The 25,720-nt window shown below is 37.2% G+C and overlaps 1 protein-coding gene across 1 annotated transcript in view; it reads right to left on the reverse strand.

Annotated features, from left to right (window-relative positions):
• Positions 1 to 25,720, reverse strand: part of syne3 (spectrin repeat containing, nuclear envelope family member 3) — an 87,595-nt gene that overhangs the window by 24,135 nt on the left and 37,740 nt on the right. Inside the window, 11 exon segments of the mRNA XM_051920020.1 lie at positions 6,600 to 6,761; positions 7,492 to 7,626; positions 10,455 to 10,598; positions 11,044 to 11,226; positions 12,291 to 12,456; positions 13,797 to 13,930; positions 15,220 to 15,564; positions 15,675 to 15,830; positions 16,175 to 16,484; positions 16,676 to 16,848; positions 22,019 to 22,178. Of these exon segments, the coding sequence (XP_051775980.1) occupies positions 6,600 to 6,761; positions 7,492 to 7,626; positions 10,455 to 10,598; positions 11,044 to 11,226; positions 12,291 to 12,456; positions 13,797 to 13,930; positions 15,220 to 15,564; positions 15,675 to 15,830; positions 16,175 to 16,484; positions 16,676 to 16,848; positions 22,019 to 22,178 (2,068 nt within the window).

Consider the following 25,720-nt stretch of genomic DNA (forward strand, 5'->3'; position numbering starts at 1 on the left):
AATTATTTATTTATGTATATTGGAATGTTGTGAAATAAAAAAAGAAGCTTAGGAAGAATATTCATCTTAACAACGTTAATTCTTCCAGCTCGAGGCAGCATAAAGAAGAGAGACGCCTCACGCCTGGACAAACTGTTGAGGAAGGCAGGCTCTATTGTAGGCACGGAGCTGGACAGTTTGACATCTGTGGCAGAGCGACGAGCACTGAGCAGGCTCCTGTCAATCATGGAGAATCCACTGCATCCACTAAACAGTATCATTTCCAGACAGAGGAGCAGCTTCAATGGCAGCAGTCCTGCTCCACTGACAGACTGAGGAGATCATTCCTCCCCAACACTATGCGGCTCTTCAATTCCACCCGGGGGGGTAAACGTTAACATTATACAAAGATATTGTCTGTCTGTATACCTGCATTGTTATCACTCTTTAATTTAATATTGTCTTTATCAGTATGCTGCTGCTGGATTAATAAAGTATCTATCTATCTATCTATCTATCTAGAGTGAGATGAAGGGTTGACCATCTATGCAAGTCTTGCTTAATTTTTTCCATACAGACAGCGAAATTTTGTTGATAAAGAGCTTTGTGTTTACTTGTGATGTTTACCCCATGGTATTTAAACTGATCTGCAATGATAAAAGGTAGGGTGTCTAATCTAATATTATATGCTTGAGAATTCACTGGAAAGAGTACACTTTTATTCAGATTTATTCTGAGACCAGAGATCTTTTGAAATTCTGTAAGTGCTGTTAAGACTGCAGGCACAGAATTTTGTGGGTCTGATATATACAGTACCATATCATCTGCATATAGAGAAATTTTCTGTTCCAGTCCTTCTCTGATAATCCCATTTATCTGATCAGCACAGCCAGTAGTTCAATGGCGATTGCAAATAGCAGTGGTGACAAGGGGCATCCTTGTCTGGTACCATGTTCTAGTTTAAAGTAGTCTGAACAAATGTTCTTAATACAAACTGAAGCTTCTGGATTGGTATACAGTAATTTGATCCATGCACAAATGTTCAGGCCAAACCCAAATTTCTCTAATGTAGTGAAAAGGTATTTCCATTCAATCATATCAAATGCTTTTTCTGCATCCAATAATAACAACATTTCTGGGGTGTTTGACTTTGTTGGTGAGTATATTACATTAAACAGGCGTCGAAGATTGGGGGAGAAGTGTCGATCCTTGATAAATCCAGTTTGATCTTGTGATATTACCGAAGGCAGCACTTTCTCCATCCTTCTAGCTATGATTTTTGAGAGTATCTTAACATCATTGTTCAGAAGTGAAATTGGTCTGTATGATGCACATTGTAGTAAGTCCTTTTTTTGTTTAGGAAAGACAATGATTAATGCTTGGCGAAAAGTTTGAGGTAGAATTTGATTGTCTCTAGCTTCTGTGAATGTTGCTAATAGGAGGGGAGCTAGCGGAGCATAGAACTTCTTATAAAATTCTGCAGGGTAGCCATCAGGGCCTGCTGCTTTCCCGCCTTGAAATGACCTTATAACATCTAGTAATTCTGATAGTGCCAGAGGTTTATCCAGTTCCTCCGCACTAAAAGTATCTATTTGTGGTAACTAATGTATCCAGAAATGCATTACATTGTGTGTTGTCTTCTTTGAACTCAGTAGAATATAAGGATTTATAGTAGTCTCTAAATGTGTGCATTATATTTTTATGGTCAATGATTTCGTCTCCGTTCGTGTTGGTGAATACTGGGATTGCACTGCGAACTTCTTGCTTGTGGATTTGTTGAGCTAAAAGCTTATTAGCTTTCTCTCCATATTCATAGTAATGTCGTCTGGATTTATAAATAAGTTGTTCAGTTTCTTTAGTTGTCAAGAGGTTGAGTTCTGAATGCAGAGCCTGCCTTTTCCTATGCAGAGCCTCGCTTGGTTGCCTGGCATGTTCTTCATCTATTCTAGTAATTTCCCTTTTTAGTTCTGGTACTTTCTTGGTTTCTAATTTATTCCTGTGGGAAAGATATGAAATAATCTGTCCTTTTAAGAAGGCCTTTAGAGTTTCCCCAGAGTATTCCTGCAGAAACCTCTGAGGATGTATTTGTCTCTAGGAAGAAACTGATTTGTTTGGATATAAATTCTGTACAGTTCTCGTCTGCTAATAGAAGCGGGTTAACATGCCATCTACGAGGTGAGTGTGTGGGGCATAGTGACTTTAGCTCCAAGATCAGAGGTGCATGGTCGGAAATAACAATAGCATCATACTTGCAAGATTTAATCGTAGGCAAGAAATTATTATCTATAAAGAAATAATCTATTCTTGAGTAGCAATGATGTACTGGTGAGTAGAAAGAAAATGTTCTTGAGTTTTGGTTTAGAAACCTCCAGGGGTCTGATAAGTTGTGGTCAGTTACAAACTGTGCAATTATTTTTGCTGTGTTAGATGTCATCCCCCCTGTGACAGGAGTCCTATCTAAGAGTGGATTTAAAACACAATTAACTATTTTTGTGCTTAAAAAAATACATATTTACATACAGTTTGTACGGTCTGGAAGGGATTAATTGTATTTACATACAATCTTATGGGGAAATTACGTTCGGGTCACAACCAAATTGGGTCGCGTCCAGAGTTTTGGAATGAATTATGGTCATGACCAGAGGTACCACTGTATCTGGAAAGGTATTAAATATGCCAAATAAATCTATCCAGGAGATAACCAAAGATTCTGTAGGTCAATATCTGCTAATGTAAGTGTATGCTATTATAATGTATTGAAACACACCAGAAAGTTGCAAGGAACCAGAAAGTGCACGCTTCTGTGTTAAAATTGGGCAATACAGATTGTGTAGTCATTTCTACTGATGCCCCACAGTTCCAGAATATGTGGTACTGATTTTGGACATGTCACAGTCTGTAGAGAATTTGCAGATTTTTCCCTAATCTTTATGGGTTTTACTTTGTGTAATAACTAGCACAACTTGAATGACTCTGTGCTTCGTGTAGTAGGTATCCACCCACCTGGACCCACCTCTTCCAGCTGGAAATCAACATAACCGGAAATTCCGCCATCTTTGAGTTAGTTCAATCTCAGATTCCCATCTGAAAAGATGTTACTCCAGTTGAATTGTGTTTTGTTTATTTTTTGAGAAATACATTATATGTGGTTTGCCCATATCTTTTTATTGTGTCCTATTGTTCTTATAGGGGCGTAGTTGGCAGGATCATGAAGAGGCGGGTCCAGGCTGGCAGACACCTATTGCACAGAACTCTACTACATCACATCAAGTGATATCAGGGTTGGAAAAGTCATCACTTTTCTGGTCTGCACACAGCACCAGCTACTGAAGCAGCAGAGAAACACATCACCCGAGTCCTTTAACCGCCCCGTAGTTGCACATGTGCACCGGTGGACCATCTTTCGGGCTCTGAAGAGGTAATCACTTCCACCCTGGGATGACAGGGGGTGCTGATGCTAACAATATCTTCTCTTTCCCCTGCAGCATCAAGAAGCAATGTGACACCATCACTATGAGAAGGCCCCTCTCCTTTCAGCTCAGACATTATAAAAAGGAGGCACTTCCACAAGGTGGCGTCACATATTGACTTGACACCGGGTAAGGACAGAGCTCTGACTCTTTTGTTACTTAGTATTTGTGCAAAGGCTTACTGAAGCCACTTTGGTTTCTTAATTGCAGGCACTAAAGCCAATGATTTTTGTTCTAATTAAAAGGGTTGACCCAGCAGGTACCCCAGCCTTTGAATGTGTACCACGGTTTGCTTTCCTGTCCACATTACTATAGATATGCACTCATACAAACCACAATTCTCACCAGGAAAAGCAGTTTCAGAAAATGAGATAATATACAGTGGTGTGAAAAACTATTTGCCCCCTTCCTGATTTCTTATTCTTTTGCATGTTTGTCACACAAAATGTTTCTGATCATCAAACACATTTAACCATTAGTCAAATATAACACAAGTAAACACAAAATGCAGTTTTTAAATGATGGTGTTTATTATTTAGGGAGAAAAAAAATCCAAACTTACATGGCCCTGTGTGAAAAAGTAATTGCCCCCTTGTTAAAAAATAACCTAACTGTGGTGTATCACACCTGAGTTCAATTTCCGTAGCCACCCCCAGGCCTGATTACTGCCACACCTGTTTCAATCAAGAAATCACTTAAATAGAGAGCTGCCTGACACAGAGAAGTAGACCAAAAAGCCACCTCAAAAGCTAGACATCATGCCAAGATCCAAAGAAATTCAGGAACAAATGAGAACAGAAGTAATTGAGATCTATCAGTCTGGTAAAGGTTATAAAGCCATTTCTAAAGCTTTGGGACTCCAGCGAACCACAGTGAGAGCCATTATCCACAAATGGCAAAAACATGGAACAGTGGTGAACCTTCCCAGGAGTGGCCGGGCCGACCAAAATTACCCCAAGAGCCACAGAGACGACTCATCCGAGAGGTCACAAAAGACCCCCAGGACAACGTCCCTTAAAGAACTGCAGGCCTCACTTGCCTCAATTAAGGTCAGTGTTCACGGACTCTACCATAAGAAAGAGACTGGGCAAAAAACGGCCTGCATGGCAGATTTCCAAGACGCAAACCACTGTTAAGCAAAAAGAACATTAGGGCTCGTCTCAATTTTGCTAAGAAACATCTCAATGATTGCCAAGACTTTTGAGGAAAATACCTTGTGGACTGATGAGACAAAAGTTGAACTTTTTGGAAGGCAAAATGTCCCGTTAAATGTGGCGTAAAAGGAACACAGCAATTCAGAAAAAGAACATCATACCAACAGTAAAATATGATGGGTGGTAGTGTGATGGTCTGGGGTTGTTTTGCTGCTTCAGGACCTGGAAGGCTTGCTGTGATAGATGGAACCATGAATTCTACTGTCTACCAAAAAATCCTGAAGGAGAATGTCCCGGCCATCTGTTCGTCAACTCAAGCTGAAGCCGATCTTGGGTGCTGCAACAGGACAATGACCCAAAAACACACCCAGCAAATCACACCTCTGAATGGCTGAGAAAAACAAAATGAAGACTTTGGAGTGGCCTAGTCAAAGTCCTGAACCTGATCCAATTGAGATGCTATGGCATGACCTTAAAAAGGCGGTTCATGCTAGAAAAACCCTCAAATAAAGCTGAATTACAACAATTTTGCAAAGATGAGTGGGCCCAAAATTCCTCCAGAGCGCTGTAAAAGACTCATTTCAAGTTATCGCAAACGCTTGATTGCAGTTATTGCTGCTAAGGGTGGCCCAACCAGTTATTAGGTTCAGGGGGGCAATTACTTTTTCACACAGGGCCATGTAGGTTTGGATTTTTTTTTCTCCCTAAATAATAAAAACCACCATTTACAAAATGCATTTTGTGTTTACTTGTGTTATATTTGACTAATGGTTAAATGTGTTTGATGATCAGAAACATTTTGTGTGACAAACATGCAAAAGAATAAGAAATCAGGAAGGGGGCAAATAGTTTTTCACACCACTGTATACTGTATATTTGTTGGGTATGGTTATATTTCTTCCACATGCCTGAATGTATCAATAACAAATAATAAACGAATAACAAATTATGACAAATAATAAACACAAAAGCACAAAAATATAAAAACAATCTCTTAGATAATTAACACTGAATATCATACCAGAGTATGTAACATGATACAGATATTCCAGAAACTGAAGCTTTGGTAGGTTCAGCCAACACGATCAAAATCACAAAGTGAGCCAGTGTTAAGATTTCCACCTATATTTTTACAATGTTTTACACTCTATACTGATCATTTGGCAAGTGTGGATTTCCTGTCCGTTTACAAATGAAAAGGATCAGGAGATGAAATCGCAATCTAAAAACAAGCCCAGGGGTCGAAACTAAAAGGAAAGCCAATTGTACATGTTAGTCAAAATAAACAAAAACAGTCAAAGTCAAAAATCTAAACTGGAGTTTGTAAACGGGGAATTCTAATTAAAGCACTTGCAAAAAATGCTCTCAGGGTGTCTACAATCTTGGGCAACTGGAAGCCATTTGCGTCAATGACCCGTAGTGTGAAATTTGGACCATGCACCCTAGCAATCATTGCATTAAGACAATAGAATCCAAAATAGTGAGATTTATTGAGATCATTCAAAATCCTGATGCAAAATTAGTACATCCCAAGAAATATCAAAGAAACACCAACTAACATAAAGCAGAGTAAAGAAGCATTTGCAAAGTGTTGTTAACTTTGTGTGAAATGGTCAGTGGGATACAGAGATTCGTTAAAATGTACCCTAAAATCAAACATTTGTGTATTATTTAACTCATTATTTTTGGTTATTTTTAGATATATATTTTAATACTCTAAAAAGCAATTTAAAATAGCACTTGCTAGAAATTAAAATTTCACTGGATTTCTTATTTCTTTTTAAAAAATGATGCAACTTGCTCACATTTTTAAATAAAACATGAATTAAAGAGAGTCACATGAAGTGAAAGGGAAAACAGTTTCTTGAAAAGCATTGTTTAATCCAAATCTATTTTACAGCAAGAGTTGAAGCACTGGTCCACAGTGAGTGTTCCAGTACATCTAACTTAAACATGATATGAAGAAGACCTAAGTGACTATCAATAAACAACTGACTCTAATTCAGCCCTCACGATTTTCAGTACTCCTGTCACCATTTACACTTTTATAGGGCTCTAGTTTCTGCTGTATTATCATCATCCACTGCTGAAGGCTCAACAACCTCTCACGAAAATGTTCATGGTCATTGACTGATTTCTCACATTCCTGTAGAGATTTCTGCAAAATGAGGCGTCAAAAAGTTGATACGTTTATTCAGTGAGTATTTACAAAGAGAAGTCTACTGCAAAAAGAACTCACAGCAATCTTACTTTATGTCACGAGGCACCAATGATGCTGAGTACCTTGTCTAAACACCTAACATTTATAGCATCTCACGACTTAGAAAAACAGCAAGCTTAAAAACTGTAGTGACTAAGGTTCTTATATTCCGTGGTGACATTTGGAACCAGATCCATTAATACTCGGCATACTCTAAATATTTTAATTTAAATAGACAGAAGTGGGGTTTGCACTATTAAATATAGAAAGAGATTGTTAAACCATTATGTTCCGCTGTTCTATTTAAAGCACAGCTTCTTAAAAACACATAACTGTCTTCTGATTACATCCATTATAATAACTTTCATGTAAATATCTTGTTTTTTTATTTGTTATTAGAAAATGTAACATTACTGGATTAAGACAGTAAGTTGTTGTTAAGCATTATACAGTATGTTTGTACAGCTAGTGATGATATTATATCTAACAAGTAAATCCTTTCAATCCAAGCAACATCAAATTAGACACACTTCTATAAACATCGTTCTTCAGTACCTACTCCAATGATCTGAAGAGCATTTTGGACTCCAAAAAATCAATTCATCAAACAAATTAGTGAACTATATCTGTTATGGTTTACTTTTTATTAAACAGGGTGACAGCAAAATTAGAAAAACCAAAGTTTTACCTGTAGACTATTATTGAGAGTCTTCCATTCGGCTAAAAGTTGAGCAAACTGATATTTGTAGGATGGATATTCTGATACAAAACTTTGCATCTTGAGAATATTTGGCTCAAAGTCTATTAAGTCTTTGTGGATCACCTAGAAAAAGAGGAATTTCTGTTTTGATTTTTTACATCTTTTACAACCATTAAATGAGCCAACCATAATTTACTTAGAAAAGCAATAATGTTTCCAATGATGCTTTAACCGAAAACATACAATACATTTTGGTTAACACACTGCTTCAGTCACCAAATTAACCATAACAGACAGACAATCTGGTCTAATTTGTTTGTTTGTTGCTAATTCTTATGTACATTTATGTCATAAGTATGAGCTTAGCAATTGACTTGAGTATTCAAATTACCACTGAAAAAAAAAAAATCAAGCAGGTTGACTGCTAAGGAAATATAAAAAAAAAAATCCATATTAAAACTATAATCTATATTATTATGACTACTATTATTACAGGGGTCTGGTGAATAACTTTGTGGGATGGTGTCAGTCAAGCCAACTTCTGTTGAACGCTTCCAAAACCAATGAGATGGTAGTGGACTACCAGAAGTCTAAACCACCACTGAGACCTGTATCCATTGAAGGGGTTGATGTGGAGTGGGTCAAGACCTATAAATACCTTGGGCTGCAGTTGGATGACAGGCTGGATTACATTTTTACCACGAATTAACCTAACATGCAAGGAAGAGTACAAAGAGAATACTCAGAGAAAAACTCACATACAGTAGGTGGAATGTGCAAACCACACACAGAAAGCAACGGGGCTAGAATTTGAATCCAGGGTCCAGGATATGTGAGGCAGCACTGCTAATCACTGCACCACCCTGACACTAACAAACAATTACAATTCTAATTATATAGTGCAATAACCTTAACAAGCCTAAAACACTGAACATATTAACAAATACAGTACAGTTACAATTATATGCAAAATATGCATTTGTCTTTCTTTACTAGTGAGAAGTAATAATAATGCATTTTATTTATAGGGGCACTTTACATTAGCAGTAAATCTCAAAGTGCAAAAGTATTCCTTAACTGCAACAAGGGATTATTAGCAAAAATGTGAATACAGTAAATAAGCAGCAGAGTTTTTGAAGGATGATGATCTCCTTTCTAAGTTTAATCTTTAGTTCCTTATTGTCCCAGAATAACCATGTTTAGTAGAAGGGAGCTTATGGGAAATAATATTATTAAAGTATAAAATAACTTTTGTTACTTATTCATGTCTACTGAAAGCCTGATACTTCAAATTTGGACTGTTGTTAAAAGTCTGCAAAACATACTAGCCACAGCAACAAGATGATAAACACGCATGCACACACTTATAAGTTTGCAAATTTAATTGGTTATTAGCTGCATTTACTGTAATGGTATTTTGCTTTAAATGTAATTTTGGATAATACAACACTGCTATAAATAACCATGAAGAGTTGAAAAAAATAAATATCATTGCAAAACGATATACTGTATGCAAGCTACTATACAGATAGTAATGTATGAAACAAAAAATCAATTATAGTGCATCTGATTAGAAAATATCAGCCAAAAAACACATCAAAATTTACTTTATTAAATATAATCTATAATAGAGTTATGATTTCTATAGGTCTAGTGCTGCTATAGAACATAGTTATTAAATAAGAAGAGTTACAAAGACAAATGAAAAGGTTGATGTGTAATTTATGTAAATATGCATATTATATATTATATAAAAGATAAATGGTGAGACGGCATGCAATAATAAGCACTGATGTCTCACAGCTCCAGGAGAACTGGGACTGTCTGTGTGGATTTTACATGTTCTTGTATAACCACTTGTGCTGGTGCCTGGGAACTCCAGTATTCCTCCCACATCCCAATTGCTTATGTATTTGTTTAACTGGTGACATTGGTATGATATATTGGCATCCTGTCTAGGTCTGGTTCTTCTAGTGTATGCAATGTTGTCTGAATAGCAGCTCTCAAGTTCAGTCCTGGTGGCACCTGATGCTGCAGGTTTTCATTCCAACAAGCTTCTGCTTAACCAAGTTGCTGGCTCCATAGTTTTTGTTTTTTCTTTTGTATCAAGTCAGAAAATATAGATTGATTATGCTAAACATTTACTGAATGAATACGAATTTATGTATGTAGATGGGTAAGAATTTATTCTTTTTTAATGTTCAGTTTTGTTATGGGTAAAAGGGACCTAAGCTACACATTTGCATTCCATGTTGTGTGTACTGGTGTCAGCTCAGGTTGTTATTAATTCTCAGTAGCTGAATACAAGGAAGAAGTGAATTAAAAAGAAAATGAAAAGACATAATTAAGTATTAAGAAATTAAGCAAACAATAGAAGTATTTCTTATAAATATATATGTCACACTACTGTTTTTTCATGAATGCAAAATAAGAGAAGGAAAAATAATAATTAAACACTTATTAAATACTGATTAAACAATAAGATCAATTAAAAGTAAAATGACACATTGATTGTTAAATTGACTGGAACAAAAACCTGCAGGCCAGGGTCCCTGAAACCAGTAACTACTGTGCTAGGGTAGGTTTGGCTTTGGGTTTAAAAAAGGTTTGAAAACAGATAAATATTAAATTAAGGCTATTAAATTCTTAAAATTTTAGTCTGTTCTCTGCAGTATAATTTTTTTTCTTTGTGAGGTTGGTACATAGACTCTTTGAATTATTACTCATAAATCAAAGCTCCAGGTGGCACAGTGGCAGCGCTGCTGCCTCGCAGTAAGGAGATCATGGGTTCCCGTCCTGGGTCCTCCCTTTGTGGAGTTCGCTTTGAGTAGTGAGAAAAGCACTATATAAATGTAAAGAATTATTATTATTATTAATAATAAAACCAACAAAAATTAATGTCTGAGTCTGAAGTATACATTAAACACCTGACTATTTAAAAATAAAATTACCTGAAGCCGCTCTTTCTGAGCCTTTTTGGTCAGTATATCTGGTTGCAGATTCCCTTCGGATGCAATTCGGTCCTTGAAAGTAGACAAGCTCTTCTGGATAGATTTGAACATTAATTTGAAATCCTGTGCTTTTGATGCTGAAGTCTAGTGCATTGCAAAAGGGAAAAATATCATTTCACATTATCTGAAACTTAGCAAAACTTTCTGTTGCTTGCTTATAATCAGACAAACCTTCGCAAAATGGTACACAATTACAGGCACAATTAAGCTACAGATAATTCATATCTTTGCTGAGCAAAACACAGTAAAAAAATAAGAGGATACCCATTAGTTTGACATAAAAACATAATTCAAAATACTATGCAGAATGCAATCAGATCTGAGTAGAAACAGCAAACATTTTACATGTCAACAAACAACATTAAAAACAAAGGAACAAAACGTAAAGTTCTAAAAACTATTAAAAAAAGAGTAAAATCTTAACATGGAAACAGAGACACACAGAGAAGCATTATAGAAAATACGATGAAACAAAACTAAAAAATAACTAAATCTGATAACATTTTTTTCCATCTAGGAATATGTTTACCTCCAGATGGTCTTTGCACTGGAGGAGACGAGCATGAAGTTCTTCCCTCTCTTTTAAGGTTCTGTCAGTGTGTAACCTCAGGCTTTCAACGTCATTCTTATCAAAGATGCTGCTGAGCAAATCTTGTTTCTCAGAAAGGAACCTAAGCCTGTCCTTAAGATGAAAGCTCTGTTGTACTAAAAACTACAGAACAGAAAATTTGTCAAAATGATTAGCATCAGGTTTAACAGACTGCTATTTTCACCAATTACAGAGAACACAGTTTAGTTTTCTCTACATTACTTACTGACAATGATTTATTACCGCTACAGTCATTTCTTTTTTAATCTAGTATTGAGCATATTACCTGATACACCATACCATCTTTACACATTTTCATTTACAACAGCAATATTTTAGCCATGCCGAGACAGACTTGCATTATACACCTTTAAAATATTAATTTGCTAGAGAACAGAATAATAAATTGCAAAATATTATTTAGAACAGGTAGAATTTGATAGTGCAAATCATCCATTTTATAACCCATTCATCCACTTCCAAAGCCACAGTCTATCCTGGCATCACTGTCCATGAGATTGGAATCAACTCTGAACAAGGTGCCAGTCCACTACAGGGTACACGCTTGCACATACACATACAGACACCCGTAATAACTCATACAAGATTAATATAGAGAAACAAGCACAACTTTGGGAAGTGTGAGGAAATATAAGTGACCTGATGAATACACACATAAACACGGCAAGTAAGCATACAAAGCACACAGACAGGTCTGGGCCTAGATTTGAACCCAGAAGTCTTCAACTGTGAGGAATCAGCACAAAACACAGCACACCACCAACTGCAATAACACATAAAGTAGCAATAAAGATAAGGCCAAATAGAATAATCTTGAGTACAGTATCAAGTGATATTTCACCATGCAGTCTTTTAATATACACAAATGCACATCCATATATTCATTAAATGCACCAAATATTCATTACTGAAGCATAATTGTCTGAATTCTGATCTCAAAAATAAAGATATCCTGTTTGATGCACACACATTTCGTGCAACACTCTGAACATATCAATAAATATAACTACTCATGCTCTACTCCCTTGTAAAATATTGGCAAACTATGGCAGGAAGATTTTTATAGGATACTGTACCTATTATGTACAAACTTATTCTATCTATCTAATTCATGAAAATCAAAAAAAAAAAAAAAAAAAAAAAAAAACAAGAATATTGCTTGGTACCTTAACTTGCTTTAGATGTTCAATGAATGATGTCTGATCTTCAGGGACAGACAGTGTTGTCAGTACTGCAGATTTCCAGTGTAAAAAATCACGAAGAGGGACCTGGAAAAGCCACCACAGACTTGTCTCCATTTCTGCATAGAGTGTAAATGCCCTGCGCTTCACACTGCATGAACACAAACCCCCACAACAAGTCAGTAAAGTGAACAGAAGAAAAGGAAACAGAATTATAAGAATGCATACCATAATCATTTTTTTGAATTTAGAAAGTTAAGCATTAGATTTAACTGAACCATTCAATCAATTAAAGAGTTATTCTTACTTTGTCTTTTTCTCTGCATTATTATTCAAGAAGAATCAACTAGTCATTTGAAAATTTATATAAAAACTAGACAAAGAGCCCGTTTCGACAACGTAAGATGAAACGGGCACGAGTGGAATAGTATAATATATAATAAGTATAAGCACCACAAACCTGATATAGGTGTATTGAATGAATGCGGAATTAGGCTTTGAGCTGTAGTTGAAATCGCCTTTCAGGCCTCTAGAGCTTTAATTGAAGTCGCCTTTCTCTTTGAATCTTTGCGGCTGTAAATCCGCCGCCCTCCGCCTATGTTGGGGTTGGACGATCGGGTCGATGTCGCGCCTTTCTCTTTGAATTTTTCGTGGCCGTAGTCGCCTTTCTCTTTGGAATTTTCGCGGCCGTAAATCCGCCCGCCTGCCGCGATGTCGGTCTCGTAAGGTTTTTCGGGCAGCTGCACAGAAGGCGACTGCACATTCGGCTTCGGACATGCGCAGAAGGTGACGTGAGCAGAAGGCGACTGCGCATTCGGCTTCGGACGGACGTGATTGAGTGAGTGAGGAGACTGGCGAATTATGTATTAAGATATAATTAAAGGAAATATGAAGACTTACCGTGTGAGTCCCTAGTGTGTGCTTGGTGTGTGTGCCCTGCGGTGGGCTGGCACCCTGCCTGGGGGTGTGTTTCCTGCCCTTGTGCCCTGTGTTGGCTGGGATTGGCTCCAGCAGACCCCCATGACCCTGTGTTCGGATTCAGAAAATGGATGGATGGATGGATGGATGAAGAGTTACACATTATTATGAAAGGATTATGCAAGATTTAATTTTGGATAATATTACTTATGTTTTTATTGTTAGTTTACAATATCACTATTTTTAACTGCAAGAGTCTCTTTGAAACATTGATTCTATACAGTGAGCTCTATCAGTTGCAAGTGTCTTTATAAAAATAACATTGAATACACTGTCCTGAAATGAATAGTAATCATAAAAATAGTTTAATCACATATTGCAATTTATATTTATAAAGATATGTTTTTTTTATCCCGCACATATCCTCTTATTCTGTTTAATCATTCCAGCATTGTGTAAAAGTTCAACAGTTCTTGTTATTTATTAAGATCATACTGAGAAGTGAACCTCTAGATAAAATAATATATAAATAAATGTTCACATATGTGAAATGTTAATTGAAAGGTAAATAACCTCTGATATTCTTTTACTGCAGCTAGAACGTCAGATTGGACCTGTACATCCTGGGAAAACTGGAAAACCTCCTTCAGCTGAGCCTTAAGCCTTTCAGCAGTGGATTCTTCATCTGCAATATTACCCCTTATTTGCTGGAAAAAACATATTGATACAAAATAATTTAAAGAGATATAAAAACATTAATACGACAATCAAATGCAGTAGAAAATATAGAAGCAAATACTATACGCATGACCATCTCAGAATATGAGAGTTTTCGCCCTACATAACTGGAGTGATGACTTGTGTATGTTCAACAGGTTTAGCATAGAATGATATCTATGTTTACAAAATATTATGGTTACTAGTCTGATTTTAGACAATAATGCAGGATATTTAAATTGTTAATAGCTTTGGTTTTCAATTCTGCAAGTTCAGCTAACTACATATAACTCAAACGTGAACAAAAAGGAGAGCACATATATATGCATAAAACATTTTACTCGTACTATTCACTGTATTACCTACCTTGCTCACATACTCCATTATGTAACATAACCTAACATGTGAAAAATCAGGGGTCAGATGCAATATAATATCTACTGTATATTCCCACTAGTAGTAAAATGAAGAGATATTTGAATTAGTTTATCCTGAAAGGAATCCTGTATTTATGATCGTACTACCTGTCATGCACACAAAGACACTGCTCACTTCAGATTTTGAAGTCTAGCACTTGAATTCATCAAACGTCCTTGATATTTTATCCATCCATATCAAAACCTGCTTGCTTCTCTACAGGAAATGAAAAATGTACACTCCGATTGTTTCACTCAGTAACATCACAGGCGTAGCAGAAACCATCGCTGATAGGATCACATTCCAAACAGTGATTTCTAATTTTACATGTGGCAAGGTGGATGATGCTGTTGCCTTACAAATCTGTGAAACTGGATCTGGTGCCTAATGTCTGTGCAGAATTTTTATATTTTCTCAGTGTCTATGTAGAATTTTCTGTAATCCACAAATAACTCCTCACTTGAAGCTGATGATGCCAGGAAAACCTTTGCCTCCCAAATCATTACTTTGACAAAGAAGTTCAAAGGATTTATAAAATGTCTGAATGCATGTTTGAGGAAAACAAAAATAGTTAAAAGTGAAATTGCCTTAAAATGGAACCTTAGTCTAACATCACAAATGATATAAGAAGAAAGGTGGTTGGTAAGTGTGCCTCTTGTCACATCAATAAGCAAGAAAACAGATTCTGATTCTGCAATACCACCGACTCATACTGTTACAGGACCTTGCATTTTACCTACTACTTCGTAGTATACACTTGTTCACTTGGTAAACGGCCATGTAATGGTCCGACTTCATAAAAGAGGATTGACTTACTGATTAATTACAACAGGATAAAAAGCAAAAATCAGTGCAAACCTACCAGCATTTTCTGTAACAAAATTATCATTTCTTCTTGTGTTCTTTCCTGATCAGAAACCTGTAAACCATCATTTAACTTCTGGACTCTTTTTCTGAATGCTGCGGTGTCCAGCTTCAGCTTAGAAACTTTTTTTGTATTTTCTGATTCACACTGCACGACAGCCTCAAGTCTTCCTTTCTCTATCTTGCAGAGGCGTCTCAGTTCTTCCCAGGAAATTCTCAACTCCTCCAGTCGTTTGCTGATCCTCTCTGCCCCCAATGGAGAGGTATTCTCTTTTACGGCAGCCGCCATTCTTTCAATATCCTGCAGTGTCTTCTCTTCATTGTTGATACTCCCAAGTACATGCTTTAAAAATTAAAATACAACAAAGAATAAAGGTCACATGAACCACTACATGAGCCATGATACGCCTTACATTTGGCCTAATCGGTAATGTCTGCTCTGCATTCCAATACCTGCAGTCTCATTAACTTCTCATCCATCCTGCCTTTCATTTCAAAGCACTTGTTCACCTCATCAGCTTTTGACAATATCCAGTTTTGGAACTTTTCAACTCTCTGCTGGTAACTTTTGTGTTCTTCTACAATTTTTTGAAGTAATAATACTCTTTCCTGAAACAAAATTCAGTACTTATTATTTAACACAATCTACAACTGAGTTTAAATGTCTGATTCTGATTTATTGGCTCTTTAAACTTGCTTAAGTACTCTCTGTGAAAAGCCATACAAGTTGCTGTATACTGATTGACTGACAGGAAAAAAAAAAAAACAAAACATCAAAATATCATGTGAACTGACACATAAGAAATTATGGATCTCATTTGGTGCTGAGGCTTAACCCCATTTCACAGTAATATCTATCAAGGACAAAAATGTAAGACTTTAAAGTTCTGACAGACAACTAAGCATCTCTTTTAACTTTATGACAGGTTTGTGAATAAACAGGGATTGCAGACCTGAGCTTTACTGTTAATATCTTCATAACTGGCCTCAAGTTTCTTCTGCACTTCATCGTTCATACTGGCGTCTTCAGTAATACTGTGGAGACAAGCTGCTTCATCTAGCAGCCTGTTAAGAACATCACTGTGGTTATGGATAACTTTCAGCAAAATGTGATGGTGGTCCAGCTGCCAGCATTTCTCTTTCAAGCCCAATTGGAGCTGTAGGTTGGGCTCCAACTCCAGATTCATCTTTGCTAGCCATAAACTAAATTCTTCATAGGCTTTCAGATACTCATTCCAGTGAAGCCAGACCCACTCAATGCGACTGCAAGGCCCAAAGGAAAACAGAGGTTAGTAGCATTTATTCTATAATATCAGCATGATCTTTATTTAACTTTAACTGCAAGGATATGCCTTAGTTAATAAAGAATAAGTATCATAAAAATTGATGTAATTCCATTTAAAGCAATATAAACAGGAGTAATAGTACCACATTACATACGCAGTTTCTCACACCTGTGACAGTGAATTATGTATGTTCTTGTTTCTTCCCAATGCTCTTTGATGTTCTTCAGCTTGCAGATGGTCTCATGCCGTTTGTCTTCATTGCCGATCTCCTGGAGTTCTTTTCCTGCCTTGTACACAATCTCCATCTTCATCATTCCCTCAATTTCTGACTCATAGATTTCCTACAAATGATTAAAAAAGATTGACTGTTACCTTAGGCAACAAGAAAAATTAATAATTACTTAAACAGAACTATGCTACATACAGCATTTGGCATTAGCATTTCCCTAATTATTAATAGATTTTTATGTTTTAATGAACAGCATAGTGGCACAGTGGTTAGTCCTGCTGATACACTTACCTAGGGGCTTAGGTTTGAATCCTGGCCTTGTTACTACTGCATTGTGCTGAAGAAGCACACTTTCTCTATATGTCTGTGCTGGATAACACTTTTTCACCTCCCAATGACGTATGCATTACTTTAATTTGTGTCTTTAAAGTAGCTTGGTGTGAATAAATTCTGATTTTTGCCTTTTAATGGACTATTGTCTCATTCAGAGAGTGCTGCTGTCTTATGTCTGATGCTGCTGGGAAAGGACCTGGCTTCTTGTGGCTCTCGTAAGCAGTTCTGTTATCTACTGGTAAGTGCTGCAACACCCGCTTACATGTTTTTTCCCTTTTTCAACATGGTGTGTGGCATAATCCCAAGAATTTTTACTTTAGCTTGCTCATTGGTATCTTGCATTACTATTTAGAGATAACACATTAATAGTTACTTTAGTTTTTTAAATTTGCTTTTACATATACAGTAATCCCTCCTCCATCGCGGGGGTTGCGTTCCAGAGCCACCCGCGAAATAGGAAAATCCGCGAAGTAGAAACCATATGTTTATATGGTTATTTTTAGAATGTCATGCTTGGGTCACAGATTTGCGCAGAAACACAGGAGGTTGTAGAGAGACAGGAACGTTATTCAAACACTGCAAACAAACAGTTGTCTCTTTTTCAAGTTTAAACTGTGCTCCATGACAAGACAGAGATGACAGTTCTGTCTCACAATTAAAAGAATGCAAACATATCTTCCTTTTCAAAGGAGTGCAAAGCAAGCAGTCAAAAAAAAAATCAATAGGGCTTTTTGGCTTTTAAGTATGCGAAGCACCGCCGGTTAAAAAGCTGTTGAAGGCGGCAGCTCACACCCCCTCTGTCAGGAGCAGGAAGAGAGAGAGAGAGAGAGAGAGAGCCACAGAAAAACAAAGTCAAAAATCAATACGTGCCCTTTGAGCTTTTAAGTATGCGAAGCTCCGTGCAGCATGTCCTTCAGGAAGCAGCTGCACACAGCCCCCCTGCTCACACCCCCCTACGTCAGCGCAAGAGAGAGAGAGAGAGAGAGAGAGAGAGAGAGAGAGAGAGAAAGTAAGTTGGGTAGCTTCTCAGCCATCTGCCAATAGCGTCCCTTGTATGAAATCAACTGGGCAAACCAACTGAGGAAGCATGTACCAGAAATTAAAAGACCCATTGTCCGCAGAAACCCGCGAAGCAGCGAAAAATCCGCGATATATATTTAAATATGCTTACATATAAAATCCGCGATGGAGTGAAGCCGCGAAAGGCGAAGCGCGATATAGCGAGGGATCACTGTATGCTGTTTCTATGCAGACAGTACCAACATCCAATTTGTTCAAAAGCATTTAGTTTGCTACTGAACTTTATGTGCAAAAATGCAAGCTTTTCATTCCACTGAAGTTTGTGCTGTCTTAAATTTAACTTTGTAATGATAACTGCGAACTACACTGTCAGCTAATATTTCAGATTGTTTTGATTAATTATTATAAGTATGAGGTACTTTGCAGTTGATGAACCTAGTTTGCTATAAATACACAATAATAATTCCACTTTATAACCACTGCAACTGCTGTGCTGTTTATTTGGATTTTGGCTTGAAAAAACAATGTTTGCATATGTTGAAATCTAGTAGAAAGCTGCAAGAAAACAATGACACACTTAGTAGAAAAACTGAGAGGTTTTCTACTGAGTTTATGAACATGAAAACTATTTTTAAACAAAATCTGAATAAAAGACAGAGCAGCCCTATTACATTCATATTATTATTATTCATTACATTTATATGGCACTTTTCTCACAGCGAGGACCCGGGACACGAAACCATAACCTCCTTACTATGATGCAGTAGAGCTGCGCCATCTGTGAACTTCTTGTAATAAAAATATGAAATCTGCTTCCATCACTTATAATCTCATTCCAGTGGAGGGGAGTACAACATGCTTTGCTATTAATGATAGGCTTATTTTGAACAATAATAATTGCAAGCTCAAATCCATAAGGCTGCTATGTGCTTTGTTTAGATTTTCTTACAAAGACCTCTTCTTCATTTCATACACATGTACAGACTAAAGTTATTTGAAATGTAATTGCAATATAAAGTTCAGTACAAAGTTCTGTTTCTAAGTATGTGTGTATATATACACACATATATACACACAGTTAGGTCCATAAATATTTCGACAGAGACAACTTTTTTCTAATTTCGGTTCTGTACATTACCACAATGAATTTTAAATGAAACAACTCAGATGCAGTTGAAGTGCAGACTTCCAGCTTTAATTCAGTGGGGTGAACAAAATGATTGCATAAAAATGTGAGGCAACTAAAGCATTTTTTGAACACAATCCCTTCATTTCAGGGGCTCAAAAGTAATTGGACAAATTATATAACTGGAAATAAAATGTTCACTTCTAATACTTGGTTGAAAACCCTTTGCTGGCAATAACAGCCTGAAGTCTTGAACTCCTGGACATCACCAGATGTTGGGTTTCCTCCTTTTTAATGCTCTGCCAGGCCTTTACTGCAGCGGCTTTCAGTTGCTGTTTGTTTGTGGGCCTTTCTGTCTGAAGTTTAGTCTTCAACAAGTGAAATGCCTGCTCAATTGGGTTAAGATCAGGTGACTGACTTGGCCATTCAAGAATTGTCCACTTCTTTGCTTTAATAAACTCCTGGGTTGCTTTGGCTGTATGTTTTGGGTCATTGTCCATCTGTATCATGAAACCTAGCCAAATCAATTTGACTGCTGCATTTAGCTGGATTTGAGCAGACTGTATGTCTTTGAACACCTCAGAATTCATTCGGCTGCTTCTGTCCTGTGTCACATCATCCATAAACACTAGTGTCCCAGTGCCACTGGCAGCCATGCACACCCAAGCCATCACACTGCCTCCACTGTGTTTTACAGATGATGTGTTATGTTTTGGATAATGAGCTGCTCCACGCCTTCTCCATACTTTTTTCTTGCCATCATTCTAGTAGAGGTTGATCTTGGTCTCATCTGTCCAAAGAATGTTTTTCCAGAACTGTGCTGGCTTTTGTAGATGTTCTTTAGCAAAGTCCAATCTAGCCTTTCTAATCTTGAGGCTTATGAGTGGCTTGCACCTTGCAGTGCACCCTCTGTATTTACTTTCATGCAGTCTTCTCTTTATGGTAGAGTTGGATATCGATACGCCGACCCCCTGGAGAGTGTTGTTCACTTGGTTGGCTGTTGTGAAGGGGTTTCTCTTCACCAAGGAAATGATTCTGCGATCATCCACCACTGTTGTCTTCCGTGGACGTCCAGGTCTTTTTGCGTTGCTGAGTTCACTAGTGCTTCCTTTCTTTCTCAGGATGTACCAAACTGTAGATTTTGCCACTCGTAATATTGAAGCAATTTCTCAGATGGGTTTTTTCTGTTTTCGCAGCTTAAGGATAGCTTCTTTCACCTGCATGGAGAGCTCCTTTGACCACGTTGTCTGTTCACAGCAAAATCTTCCACACGCAAGCACCACACCTCAAATCAACTCCAGGCCTTTTATCTGCGTAATTGATAAGGATAATGACGGACTTGCCCACACCTGCCCATGAAATAGCCTTTGAGTCAATTGTCCAATTACTTTTGTGCCCCCGAAATGAAGGGATTGTGTTCAAAAAATGCTTTAGTTGCCTCACATTTTTATGCAATCGTTTTGTTTACCCCACTCAATTAAAGCTGAAAGTCTGCACTTCAACTGCATCGGAGTTGTTTCATTTCAGATTCATTGTGGTGATGTACAGAACCAAAATTAGAAAAAAGTTGTCTCTGTCCAAATATTTATGGACCTGTGTGTATATATATATATATATATATATATATATATATATATATATATGTTTTATATATATATTTTATATATATATATTTATATTTTTTTTTTTATATATATATTTATATATATTTTATATATATATTTTATATTTTATATATATATATATAGTGGCAGAAGTGTCGATCTCCTGTGCTCCACAACGTCTGGGGCGCCCAAGGTTTGAGCCTCGTTGCTCCTTCCCTGTGGTCCCCTCAACATCCAGGGCGGTTGCCCCCTCGTGGCCCGGGGGACGTATAGACCGCCTCCCGGTCTTTCCAGGTGTCCCGGCTGGGTCTGACCCCCCAGCCTCCTGTGACAATATATATATGATATGTCTTTTGGTGAATATAAATACTTTCCAATGCACACCATGGGTATTAGAGGATATCTTTTCTAATTTATTTTTTTTCCCCTAAAGTAAGTAAATTGTACTTTTACTTGAGTAATTTTTTCCAAGCTTACTTTTTTACTTTAACCCGAGTATATTCTATGTAATTGAGTACATTTTTTAGTACATCCTACACCTTTGTATACTGCTCATTGATATTACCGTGTTGATAGGAGTAAGAAAAAAATTAAAAGGTATTATTTTACAAAGTAAACCATTTACTCAAAATCCATCAGTCTGATATACCAGGCTATAGTTTCACTTGAAACACTCCGAAATAGTGTATGTGACGTTCAGGTAATTTGTTTCTTAAGGTAATTCGCAAAAGGTTAAAATGTTAAAAAATATATATTTAAGTAGTCTGTGCTCATTTAACTCATAGGTACAAAATACTGATATATCAGTACAGGAACTGGTACATGTAACACTGAGAAAAAAATCAGTTATCGATGCATCCCTTCTTATACCCGATCAAAAGGCCAGTTCCTGCTTTTCTAACATTTCTGCTTCTTTTCCATTGCTGTGTGGTCAATTAAGCTAATTCACATTTTCAGGTAATACATAACCCAGGGGATGAGATGACACAAAATAACAAAAAATATTTCATGCAAAAAAGGAAATATCAGGTTTCATTATTAGTTATGTCATGATGTATTTTACTTGACTTACAATAATAAAATGCATCTGACTAAAATATACACCGAATGCAATACAAAAAAAGAAGCAACACAGATAAAATACTTAATTGAGTAACCTAACAGAATGAACACCCTCCTTCTTTAGGTTAATGTGTTACCTTTGTTTGTCTTAGCCTAGCTTCTAGCTGTTCTTTTGGACCACGTGTATTGTCATTAACTCTCAACCTCTCTTGGACGGCTTGCATCCAGGCTTTTGCATTTTCCAGGCTTTGTCCAAACTCCTCTTCCACATGCTGTGTCATGGCTTCTGACTTTAAGCTTAAGGCAAAAAGACATAAATTAATATATTTCTACCTATAAAAATTCTTTAAAAAGTCATAAAATAAAATGAAATGTAAAGCTGTCTGAAGAAGTGTATACAGCAGTTCACATTGTATGTGATAAATATAAGCCAAAGAGTTAGGCAATTTCAATTAAACTGGCTGACATGACAAAAAATTTGAAAACCATACATCCTCTTCAAATACACTGTAACTGATCTCTTTGGTCCCAGATGTTCATATATTAAAATATTTGTCTCTAAACGTACACAAAACAAGTACAATCCTTTGGAGAATTTGAAGAATGTAATACCATTCACCTGACACTCCAGTTGGAGTTTTTAGGAGAGGGTTACCTATTGCTAAATAAACAAAAATTCCTGCCTCTATAGACATGTACTAAAAAATATGGAGTAGATAAAAAAACCCTGACATACAGTAAACACTAACACCAAATATATTTTCAAGGTAAAATAACTTTTAATGAAAAACTGCACACACAACATTTTTAACATACATAAACTAAATTTTAACAGAGAGTGACCATAGTTACAAGGTATGTAATATGTAATAATATGATTCCTGTCATATCATCTCATGTTTCATGCTCTTCATGCCTTGGTCATTGTGGTTCGACATACTATTTATCCTTTTGTAATATACACTGCCTGGCCAAAAAAAAAGTCGCCACCAAAAAAAAAGATCACACACTTTAATATTTCGTTGGACCGCCTTTAGCTTTGATTACAGCACGCATTCGCTGTGGCATTGTTTCGATAAGCTTCTGCAATGTCACAAGATTTAGTTCCATCCAGTGTTGCATTAATTTTTCACCAAGATCTTGCATGATAGGTGCATCACTTCATCTGCCTCTCTTTTTACCCTGATGCGCCCATCACTGTGGAACTGGGTAAATCTGGACTCATCAGACCACATGACCTTCTTCCATTGCTCCAGAGTCCAATCTTTATGCTCCCTAGCAAACTGAAGCCTTTTTTTCCGGTTTGCCTCACTGATTAGTGGTTTTCTTACGGCTACACAGCTGTTCAGTCCCAATCCCTTGAGTTCCCTTTGCATTGTGCGTGTGGAAATGCTCTTACTTTCACTATTAAACATAGACCTGAGTTCTACTGTTGTTTTTCTTCAATTTGATTTCACCAAACGTTTAAGTGATAGCTGATCACGATCATTCTGGATTTTTTTTCCGGCCACATTTCTTCCTCGAAGACGATGGGTCCCCACTATCCTTCCAGTTTTTAATAATGCGTTGGACAGTTCTTAACCCAATTTTAGTAGTTTCTGCAATCTCCTTAGATGTTTTCTCTGCTTGATGCATGCCAAAGATTTGACCTTTCTCAAACAGACTAACATCTTTTCCATGACCACGAGATGTGTCTTTCGACATGGTTGTTTAAGAAAAGAGAAGCAACTCATTGCACCAGTTGGGGTTAAATAACTTGTTGCCAGCTGAAAGATAATTGCCCATGCAGTAATTATCCAATAGGAGGCTCGTACCTATTTGCTTAGTTAAATCCAGGTGGCGACTTTTTTTTTTGCCAGGCACTGTATTTACATGCATGAAAAATATTAAAGCAGGGAAAAGGAAAGTTACTTTTTCAGAACAACAATGGTCTGGCAGGACACATTTTACAGCAATGGAAGAAAATTAATTACAGTAGAGTCTCGCTTATCCGACATAAACAGGCTGGCAGAACGTCGGATAAGCGAAAATGTCAGATAATGGGAGGTGTTAAGAAAAAGCCTATGAAACGTCAAACTATGTTATAATTTTACACATTACGAGCCTAATACAGTGGAACCTCAGTTCACGAACATCTTTGAATACGTACAAATCGGGTTATGACCAAAAAGTTCGCCAAACTTTTGCCTCTGTGCACGACCACACACTAGGTATAGGAACAAGCCAGTTTTCCTTTCGGTTTGTGTGGGCTGATGATTTCCGCACATGTTCGGTCTCTCCGTGTGCATTCCCTGTGCAGCGTTAGAGAGAGAGCGCGAGAGAGAGACACAGACAGACAAATGCACGCGTAAGAGAGAGAGAGAGAGCGAGACATGCGCACACACACACGCGAGAGAGACACATGCACACGTGCGAGAGAAAGAGAGACACACGCGAGAGAGACACACGCACGCACAAGAGAGAGAGACGCACGCACACACACACTCACACACACGCATGCACGAGAGAGAGAGAGACGTACGTGCACGAGAGAGATGCACACGCGCACATGCACAAACACACACACGCGCGTGAGAGACACGCACGCCAGAGAGGGCCAGCCACATAATCCACTGTAATCATGTTTTACAACAAAACAACAGAAAAATTTAACTGAAAAAATGAACTTAGCAACAAAAAATAGACTACATTCACGCTCGCAACTTGCAGTTCTTGTTGCCGATTGATGCGTTTTTTTTTTTGCGGTGGGACGTCGGATAATACAGAATGTTGGATAAGCGAAGGTTGGATAAGCGAGACTCTACTGTATTTAGAACAACATGACAGTAACTGGATCAGGATAATTAGGTAATGCTTACAAAACACAAATGTCATATTAATGTAAGCTTCATTATACGAACATACAAACTTCTTTTATATATTAACATATGACTGTGGTGACTCGGTAGCACTCCTAGCTCACAGTCCCAGGTACAATTTCTAGTGGGCCTGCTTGGAGTTTGCACATTGTTCCCATTTACTTACAGAATTTCTCTGGGTTCCCTGGTGTACTGCCTTATATGCATGTTAGTTTAATTTACAACTCTAAAGTGTTCTAATTTGAGCGAGTATCAGTGTAGGTGTGAGATCACTCCATGATACATCACTGTCTAACTTAAGGTTAATCCCTTATATCTGGTATTGCAAGGATAGTTTTGTCTCCCAATGGCCTGAAAACAATAAGAAGATTCTGAAAGGGTGGATTTTTATTTCTAGATTTTGTGTATATACATTTTCACTTAGCTCTTTAAGTGGACAAATATAAGTAGTACTTAAAATGTACTGGACACAAGAAGCAATTAAAACTTGAATATATTGTCACAGTCTTCCTTGCTCCCTGGTAATCGCATGTGAATGAAGGATGCAACGTCATATGGCAGGGGTAGGTAACGTCGGTCCTAGAGGTTCGCAGTGGCTGCAGGTTTTCGTACCAACCCTGTTTCTTAATGAGAGGTCAACTATTGCTGACAAAACACTTATTGCTGAAGTGACTTTTTGATGCTTCATTTTAGTGGTCTTGCTTGTTAAGGTTCCCCACACTTAATTGCTTATTTCAGTCTTAAACAGCTGCATTTGCTGTTTTTAATGGCTCCTTATAAGCAATAAGATGCAAATGACAAAGGAACCAGCAGTTCTCTGTCTAACTTGTTTCCATTCACACCTGTGTGGATTCATCATGCACTATTTGGTTTAATAAAACACTTAACAGAACAATTTGACAGACTGTAAATTATATGTTTTAGACTTCAAATCATTTAGATGATATCCTTGGAAAGGAAAAAAATCTATGATACAAGAAA

The sequence above is a fragment of the Erpetoichthys calabaricus genome, chromosome 16 (assembly GCF_900747795.2).
Source record: "Erpetoichthys calabaricus chromosome 16, fErpCal1.3, whole genome shotgun sequence".
Lineage (NCBI taxonomy): Eukaryota > Metazoa > Chordata > Cladistia > Polypteriformes > Polypteridae > Erpetoichthys > Erpetoichthys calabaricus.